The following is a 10,240-nucleotide window of genomic DNA, read 5'->3' as shown; positions in this document are numbered from 1 at the left end:
GGGGGTTGGAACTGGATGGTCTTTAAGGTCCCTTCCAACCCCAACCATTCCATGATTCTGTGATTCTATTCCTCCCATGTCACCTTCAGGACTGTGAAGAATTACAAGAACAATGACATAATAAGCACTTCTTGTGAACTGGGTCAGAGAAGATCTCTGTGCTTGACTTACTGTGAAAAACCAATGGCATGGCTCTATGCTACTGTTTTTCAGGCTTGGTCTGTGTTGCTCCCAGTTGTCCAGAAGGTGTGTGGATGTGCTGGTGTGCCCACCTGAAATATACCAGAATTCTCAAGCATTCCATAGAGCTAAAGCAGAAATGCTAGCTTTTATGGGGAAAATGCTTTACTGACATAAAAAAATCTTGTTGGTAACTTAGCAAAACAAAGTTTCAAAGGAGGTACAACAGCTCTCTGGAACTAGAAGTGAATAAGAGAAAAGAAAAAAAAATTTTTGGCCAATACCAGTACAATAATTAATCACCTGGTTCATAAATAAGCTTGCCTGGAATATAAGATCTGGAACAGTCTGTCTTTTAGCAGTGGTGGAGAAAAAAGTATTAATTTTTTTCTATGGTGAAGATTTTGTAATAAGTGATGGTATTTGTATGGAGGATGTGATTACATATAACGAAAAGATTTGACTTGATCAACCAGGAATTCCAGTCCTATTTCTTTCCTCTCAGCTGAGAATGCTTAGTTAAGAAAGTATGAGATGTAAGCTACTAATTTCTGCAGAGAGAGAAAGGTTTTAATGGGAAGCATGTTATTCCTCTGCTCTGAGGTGTAGTTCCAAAATGCAAAGATTTTCCAGCAAGAACAGAAAGCAGAGATGATATATAAGCTTAAAGAGGAAAAAAAAAAAGTATAATCTAAAAGTAATTCTATTTTTAGTATCAAAGAAAAGATGTATTTAGTTACAGTTACACTTCAGGATTCTTGTCCCCTTCTTCCTTCTGCACTGTACAGATTCCACATGCTTAGTTTTAAGTGCTAGGTGTTTATCTCACAGGAAGTATTTAGAATGGCTTAACAAAATATTTATAATGTAGCAAATGTCTGCTTGTATTTTTCTATATGTTTCTGTACTATAAATTAAGGTACCAAACTGCTGCTAGCCTTGACTTGTGTGCAGTTAGCACCAAGAAACACATTGAAGGTGGAACTAACGTGGCTGAGTGGTTTGAGTACAAAACAATTGTAATTTGTCCCAAGCTTGTTATTTTAACAGCAGTTTTTAAAGGTAATGGTATCTTCTTTCTTTCTACACACACACACACACACACACACACACAAAATGCAATTAATAGTAAGCACTCTACTAGCATTAAAGCTGTTAAAAACAAAAAATCACTGAAGTCTTGGAAAGGTAAATACTGTTCTGTAGTACCAGCTGAGTATGTCCAAATGGACAATTCATGGGAGGGGAAAGAAAAGTACCAAAAAGCAAGGCATTCAAAGAAGAAAGGGTTCTGTGGGTCTACAGTAATTATGAAACACTAATAAAGAAAAAACATCAGTTGCATCAATTTCACATGACTGACAACAGTAAAAGCAATCTTACTCATGAAGCTTTATTTAGATTTCTACCTAAAAAGAGAAGGATTTGTTTTTCCAGGAAACATGTATTTCTGCTAAGTAGTTTCATTTCAAATGTGTATACATTCCTGAAATTCTTCCCAGGAGTAGAGGAAATTTCAGTAGAAATTTAGGGACATTTAACAGTAATTGAGTAGTAGTCTGAAAAATATTACTCTGAAAAACAGTACTCTGAAGTACAAGTACTACTCTGAAAAATATTGCTAGTAGACTCTGCAAAAATTATTTGGTTGCATTGAAGGTATAAAATTAAGAAGTTAATCCTCCAGCCCTGTAAAAGTAGTAGAACAAAATAAGATAAAAAATAATGGAATAGAACAATAATTCCATTTCATAGGAGGTAGTCATCTAAACTTACCTAGTCGAGATATAGGAAGTATGTGATGTACAGTATATTAAAAACCACTTCTAGGTGCAGCAGGACGTGGGGTTTGGGGACTGACAAGCTAGTTTAGACATAAGTCTTTATTTACATTATGTAATGGTAGTGTTATCTGAAAAAAGCAGCGTACTCATGGCTTTAAATTACTGTAGATTCTGTGGCTGCAGTACAGTTACAGCAGCTGAAGAGGCAGTCAGAATTTTGTTAATTGCTGTGATAAATGCTCGTTAGTAGAAATAACAATGGAAAATGCTGAAAAGCAATGGAGTAACAAGAGCATGAAACCACTGGTCGTTTTGTCATCTGATACATATGATGTTACTTATCCCTCTGTCATGACATCCAGGAAGAATTAGCACCTGCCAGATTACAGGAAATCTGTACTATGAGCAGTTACAAGGAGCTATTGTGTTGGGGTTTTTTGGAAAGTAATTTTATCATTTCTTTATAATTGGAGTCAGTCTAAACTTTTATATATGCTGATTGGACCTGAGTTAGTGGAATCCTCTGGGACGGATACAGGTATTTTAGAAATTGTTATGTTTATCTGGAGATGACTGTTCCATAGGCTGCAGCATTCTAAAAAAAAATACATATATATTTGAAAACATAGGCCATCACATTGATCAGTAGATAGGAAGCAAATTCAGTTTTGGTCATCTTTTATAGACACTGTCCCTCTGGAAGGAACAGTAGCACTATATGGAGACAAAATTCATGTTTATTGACTGATTTGTTACAGAAATTTATACGGTAAGCTTATGACCACTGTCATCTTTGCCATAACAGAGCCTGTTGTTAGTACCAGCAAATCTGCACTGATATATAATAAAATGATATATTTTAGGAGCAGAGTCTGCTTTTACTACAAGTCATTCAGGGAATCCAAATGCTTATGCTGTAGTTGTAAAGAGAAACCAGTTAAAGGCTAGAAACACAGCTGAATTGTTTAAATTGTTCATTTATTATAGACAGATCAGTAGCTGAAAGAGGAACTAGTAAAATAAAGGCAGCATTTGGAAATATGGGGAGACTCCAAGTTTCTGCGAGAATATGAAGTTGCTTTATCTAGGCCAGGTCTCTTGGCAGAAATAGGTAGGTGTTAAGAATGAGGCAGTGATTCAGGTATTGGGGGCAATACAATATGTAATCCTAGCCACACAATCACTAAGTGGAATCCAGAGCCTTGAGTTTTGTACCTAGGCTTGTTTGGTGCAGGAGAGAAGATATGGGTAGTGATGCAAAACAATTAGGATATTTTTAATTCCTGTTTCAAAATGAATTTTCTAGAAGCAGAAAATTTTCAGAGGGGATGGACAAAGGAATAGATCAACTTCTATGAAAGGAACACACCGGTTTGCTTGCACAATTCAGACAGGAACAAAGAGAAATGGGAAATTACAGGAGCATGGGAGAAATTATATGGTAGAGTTTTATGAATTAAGGAGTGGCATGGCAAAACATCACACCTCTCCAGAGACAGGAAGCAAGAAGTATTGGCTGACATGAGTAAGTGGCAGGTTCAGAAAACAAAAGGATGCCAGGCTGCGTGGTTAGACCAATGAACTCTTTGCTGCAGGGAGTTGTATCTAAAAGGTAGATTAGTTCAAAAAACTGTACAAAAATAGAATATAAATCCATTTGAAGATATTAAATGCAAAGGCAAAACCTTTAACTGAAGACCTTGAGATGCAATAGTTTAAAAATCTGGGAGAAATTCATGTGGTGCTTCCTTCTTGTTGCCAGTTTCTGCCCTTCAACATTTGCCGGTATCTGATGTCGGAGACAGCATTCTGGCCTTGATGTCCGGCGCATTCGTTCTTAGGGAAAGCTACGCAGCGTGAAAAGCTGAAATATGCCCAACTTCATTGAGCTGACACCAAAATTAAGACTTTGAATGTGTTTCAGCACCTTGTTCCACTGAGAATGGTCAGTGATGATCAGCACAGCCATGGAGGTGCCCCTTTCCTTTTGTGCTGAAATTGTGCCTTTGGGCATAATGGAATGTAAAAGGAATAAAATAAATAGCTGGTTAGGGTGCTTAGTCGAGAGGAGTGAGTCCTGGGTCAGTTGACCAGCTGGTGAACAGCAGATACCTACGGCTGTATTTTCTGGCAATACAGGAAGAAAGATGAGATGCAGGGGATGTGGTTTAATTAGACCATAAACTTTAACTTATCTGGGAACTATCATCAATAGCTCATACAATGCAGGTCACCATTCCTTCCCTAATTGTTTCCACCTGATAGAGCCCTCCCTGACATCCACAGCTGGACTCCAGCTTGTTGCAGGGACGCCTCCTTTCCTCAGAGAGCCAGAAACTGATAGAGGGTTTGCAGTGCCAGACAGCAGGTATACCTTTCCCAGGGGGTGTGCCTTTCCTTACATTTCCTTACAGTTTTGTTGTGAAGCCAGGAACGGTAGGTGGTGACTTGTTTAATTTGGACCAACCTCCCAATCTGTTTTTCACCTTGAAGGAGCAGACTACTATTGTGGTTCTCAGAAGAGACAACAGAATTCCTTCAAAGCCCTGCCAATAAAATCACCCAAGAGCCGGGTGTCTCAATGGCTAATCTGAGATATGGGGCAAATGGTAGGCTGGGCAATTAAAGTTCTGCTCCTGGTGTGTCCAGGGCCCTGACCTGACCTGCGTGAGACCAGCAACCTCATCCATTCTCCCCTCACCTTCTTCTGCTGGAGTTAACAGATAATGGCAACTCTTAGATAGTTTGGTTCTACTTACAAACAGTCCTTCGGTCATGTGTGGTTGGAGGAGAGTCTGTCCCACCTGGGAAAAATCTAGTAGCATTAAGAAATTATTTCAGAAGCCATACAGGAATAACACCATCATAACTTCTTATGCTGCTATGGTGGTTCAAAATACTGGTTTCCAGAGCAAACAGAAAACTGCTTATTAGGTTGTTAGAAAGATTTCTTGCTCTCTTCTCTTAAACACAAATATTTGATTCATATATAGAAATTTTTGATCAGCGTAATCTGGCTCAATTATACAAATAAAATGGCAAATAAACATTCTTATGCAAAAAATGCAGTATGTTATATATATTTACTGTATTTAATACTAGATTTTATATATTAGTAATAATTTATGCCCTTTTCTAATCTGTATAGAAATATCAGAGAAAAACTTCATTTTACAAAAACTACCCCCAAAATGCCATGCTGCATATATCTGTTTATCCTTTTTTGAAAATCAAAAACACCTCCTCTGAAATACTCTTCAACTTGATAAAGTCTGTGGGATGCATTCTGTTAAAAAAAAAAAAAAAAAAAAAACCAAACAAAAATGCAGCTTACTAAGCACATCACTCAGTGCAGGTGACATCAGCCATTGAACAATTAGTCAAAAATATGTGATGCTGATGATTTCTTTCATTTAAAATGACACTGAGTTGGATTAATGTAGTACTCAAGTTTTCACTTCGTGATTTCTACAGTTACTTGTATCCGAACAATTAAAAAAAAGTGGTTTGTGGGTACGATCAAACGTAGTAAATGTCAACACAGTAAATATTTCTACTTGTTGATTATTCTGTTTGTAACTAAATATGTAATGCATGCTTGAGGAAACAGTGGAAAATTTAGAACTTTTTTCTTCTTTATTTTAATAAAGTATCACCTTGTCTATTTATTCATTTTATGAATACTACATTTCCTAGGTCTGAACAGAGGTCCTCTCCTAACTTTGTAAATAATTTATTTCATAATTAGTTTTAAGCGTTTGTGTTAATAAGGTAACTTCAATCATTGTACTAGTTTAACGAAGGTATGTTTTCAAATAATCCATAAGGACTTTATTTGCACACTAGATGGCAGCAAATATTTAAAGTTGTCTCTTGTTTTTGTCTCTGCATATTACTGAGTGAATACTCATTAAAGTTGGAGGAAGAAGGAAAGTGCAGTATTACATTTCAGTACCATATCTGAAACACAGTTGTATGTCATAATAACTTTTTTCTCTCAGTTTTAACTTACAGAAATATTTAATTTGCAAGTAATGTAATCAGATATTTGAAGAAATGAGACCAAGTGTGTGTGAGGGGTGTATTTCTTTAAAATTACAGACTTCACTGTAATCGGTAATGAGAATTTTACGTTTTCATGATTGTGAAAGTTGTTGTTTGGTGGAAAATGTACTATTGGACTATGTTGTTATGCTTTTTCAAGTTGTGTGCTGCAAGATATTTGAATCGTGGGAAGAAAGCAAATGCTGAAATTAACCCGGGTAGCAAATTGAGTAATAATAACCTGTGGGCTGCATTAGATGTTTCCCTGCAGTAGTCTATGAAGAATTGAGTGTCATAACTACTTCAGTGCATTATGTAGCTATATACTTTGAAAAACAACAAAATGGGGCTTCCCCCAGATATCTGTATTATTATTAAGGCCTAGATGCTTAGATCTGAACATGCATATGAAATCACTTACAGTTGTTTGGGTTTTTTTTTAATATTTTGCCAAGTCATGTGGAACATTTCTATGAAATCTGAACACCAGTAAAACAAAAATAACTTTAAAAATGTAGTAACGGATCACAAAAATTCACTAGGAGGGACTTTTTCTGGTTTCAAACAACCAGCAACAACCAAAAAATATTTGTTCATGGAACATGCAGGAAATACTAAATTCTCCTGGTAAAATCAGGTGAACAGGAATAAGCAGTGAAATGCTTCTCATGAGTGTAACAAATACAAAATAGAGCTGAAGTTATCAAGTTAAAGTGTGTGTGTGGTAAATAATTTGGTGATAAAACTATTGAATTGGCAAAAAAGTCACCTAGCAAAAAAACTTCATGTATATTTGATTTAGCCTTGAAAAATACGTAAATACATTTATATACGTGTACATATTACCTGTTCAATTCTGCTGTGCTTTTATAGAACAAAAATGTAGCGGGTACCTGTATGTTTGACTTGCCAGATACAAAAGGAGAAAACTATTTGTAGAAACTGTGTAAACAAATTGCCAACTATGAGGCCATGCTGAAGAAAATCCTAAAGATTGTCAGTATCATTTGGTTTAGGACTCAAACCAGAAAGTGCTTTTACATTGGTATGAAAAATGAATCTCTCAAATGTAAATTGTTTTTCTTTCATAAAGCTACTCTTTAAATTACCCTGAGCATTCACTGTTTTTTGTGGCAAGCTTGCTCAGTATCATTTTTAATTGTAAAAATAAGTGGTGTAGGAAAGATCATGTAGGTCAGTGTATGTCACAGAACATACCATGTTATTAGATGCTTGTAAGACGAAGATGTGTAAATGGTTCAAGTTATTGTCCTATGTTTATTTTAAAATACTTTAAGTTGGAAACATGCTGACACTTTCTTTAATCTAGTGCTAATGCTCAGAATTCCCTATGTTTTCAGCCAAATACTCATGTTCAGCTGTAACATACAGATTTAATTTTGTCTCTTTTCCTATTTCCAGATTGCTCTTGGAACAGTCACTAATGTGGAAGAAGCAGTAAAGTGGATAAGTTACACTTATCTTTATGTACGGATGAGAGCAAATCCATTAGTATATGGCATCAGTCACAAAGCTTATCAGGTATAAAATGTATTTTAAAAAATCTGTAACCTCTTCTGGGTCTCTAATCCTTCCCTGATGTGAGGATAAATATTTGCTATTTCTACTTACCTGACATCAGCAATTCTTTTAATATGCTTAGAAAAAGATATTTTCTGTAGTGGAGTATTTTTAACACTAAATTAAGAGGCCCCTTCTGTTCACATAAAAATACATTTTTCACTTGCCAACTTATGCTCCAAAGGACAAGATTCGTTCTTATCAGACAGCCACTCTAACTCAGCCAGTGGTTAGTGTTTCAGTACTGTAACCTGGATATAAATGATTAAATAAAGCAATTCTTGGGTTGCTTGCTTTACCCTCTGTCCCCGTCAGCTTTTGTTTTAGAATGTTTCATCCCATGACATCTCACAAATTATAAAATCACATTTTTAATTGGGTTGGGGGTTTTTTCTGTCTTGTGATTTAGTAATTATACTTTTTTTTTTAATTATTTTGATTTCTTTGTTTTTGCGTATTTAGAAGCATTCCGTGCAATGATATAAATCAGAGTACAGTTATATAAGGTGTTTTTCAAGGTTTTTTTTTCATTTTCTGTAGTTTTTGGGTAAGAGTTTACAGATTATCTAAACGGTACTTTTTTCTGCACAACCGTTTATAAGTATTTCATGTTAATGTGGTTTGTATACAGTAATTGAGCCTAATGCAAGTGAAACTCTCAAGCGTGTGGTAACTGCAGTTTATTTTGCATATCCTGAATCTGGTTTGTGGCTTCATAATATGTCATGATATTGTGAGCAGCAGTTGTCATTGTACCATGTAAAGATATATGTCAGGGATATTTTTTTGATAGCTCTTTTTGTCTGAGAGTGGAAGCTGCAGAGGAAGTTGGTAGGCTAAAGGCTAAACAAGCTTCTGCAGACACCTTTAGATATCTGGTCATCTCAAATCTGTTTTCTCTAAGAAGTCTTAGAGTGCATTGCCATATGTTAATATAATACTATATAACACAAATCACAAAGTAATAGATAAATGAAAAGCAAGAATTGGTTTGCTAGTGAGAAGAATGTTGTTGTCCCATTCCTGTAAATTCCTTTTTTTTTAAATCAGGTATTTTCAACCAGTGTCATTAACAAATTTTAGATGAAAAGAAATGCAAGCATGGTGGTAATAACTGGTGAAAAAAAATAATGAGACACTAACAGAAATGTTTTTTTCTAAATTTAAAAAATAATGAACAAGAGTTGCTCGCCCTCCCCTTGATTTTGTGTTTTTATTCAGCTGCTGAGAAGGTGGAGATCGCCAGCACTTGTCTTTTCCTGCCACTAACCTCCTTTCTACCCCTTCTGATTTGATGTGCTAATAGTAGACATCCCTATTTTTGTGTTAAGGCAGTAACAAATTTGATACAATTTGAAGTGTTATCCATTCATGTAGGAGCAAACCCAACGGCAATCCCCTCATTTTCCAGATAAACCAGTTTAAACTTCAAAGCTGATGTGTTACAGGCAGTATCCGGATGGTATCGTGCCAGATGCAGGCACAACCACGGATCTGCTCACTTAGGCAGTTCTGTTCCTTCTGTTGTAGTTATAGGTATCCAATTTCATAATTGGGATCTTATTGTTTCTTGGTAATGTTGCAGCATGCCAGTTTCTATCGTTTTGGCGGACAGCCAAAGTTATCCATTCAGAATCCATGTATAACCATCGTGGGTCACACTCTTCCCAGCTGTTCAGCGGCACTGAGAAGATGCAAACTTGTTCCCCTTTCCCTTTCCACAGGCACTCACCACATCCAGTAATTACTGTAGGGCACAGAAGGTCCAGCCTGTTCACACAAAGGGGGTGTGTTGTACTGCACAGGGAGACATGCACCTGCCACGCACCAACGTGTTCTGCACCCCACGTGTTGTCTCTGGGATGGTTCTATTCCCCACCTAGCCCCTTCCTAGCCATGCCCAGGACTAGGCTGCTTCAGGCCCACAGCTTTGATTTGTGACTTTTCAAGTTGTTTGTCAGAAATGCCAATAATGCCTTTTATTGAGTTGGGAAAATGGCCAGAATTTATGATGAGCAGGAAGGCGGAACAAAGAACGGAAGGAAAAACTGGAGAAAATGCGAGCGTCATATTAGTGAATCCTGTGGTATGCATTAAAGGCATTTTCTTAGGGTTCCAAAGGAAAGGTGTCTGGGTTTTTTTAAGGTAACCCCTTTGTCTGTTTTGTCCTCTTTTTGGTCCTACTCTTCGGTGGTCCCACAGTTAAGCAAAGCTTTTTATCCCCATAAGCGGTATGTTTATGCTTAGAACATCTGTAGAAGAGCTTATCCCCAGCACTTCTCTCAGTTAGCCAGAGAAAACAACGTGAATAATAATATGCATTCTTCAATTTCAATATGTATACTCCAGACCTGCTCCGTTTCTTGCTGTGGACATGCCAAGGCTTGTTTTTAAGGGTATGGCTTGAAGTTGTTCTAGGCTGGATCTTCTACTCTGTGGGATTGCTAATTATGCAAGTTCAACAAGAAGGGTGCTAAGCATGGATTCTCTAGACTGGAATATTGTTTCACAGACTTTTCAAGTTGGTGACCTTCCCTTTAAAGTTTAAACCTTTAGTATTTGTAAAAAAAAATGTTAGTCGGCTGTTACAAATTTAGCTTTTTTGTATGTAAGGCAAAAGATTGGCAGGGAAATTTGGGTGGCAAAGGAGG

The 10,240-nt window shown here is 36.6% G+C and overlaps 1 protein-coding gene across 1 annotated transcript in view; it reads left to right on the top strand.

Moving 5' to 3' along the window:
- LOC104506279 (activating signal cointegrator 1 complex subunit 3-like) overlaps nucleotides 1–10,240 on the top strand; it is a gene marked incomplete at its 5' end in the record, with an annotated part of 133,137 nt that overhangs the window by 32,913 nt on the left and 89,984 nt on the right. Inside the window, 1 exon segment of the mRNA XM_010147180.1 lies at nucleotides 7,431–7,550. Within this exon segment, the coding sequence (XP_010145482.1) occupies nucleotides 7,431–7,550 (120 nt within the window).

This window comes from Eurypyga helias, unplaced genomic scaffold, assembly GCF_000690775.1.
Source record: "Eurypyga helias isolate BGI_N326 unplaced genomic scaffold, ASM69077v1 scaffold3280, whole genome shotgun sequence".
NCBI classification, from domain to species: domain Eukaryota; kingdom Metazoa; phylum Chordata; class Aves; order Eurypygiformes; family Eurypygidae; genus Eurypyga; species Eurypyga helias.
This window is presented reverse-complemented; position numbering and strand designations above follow the sequence as displayed.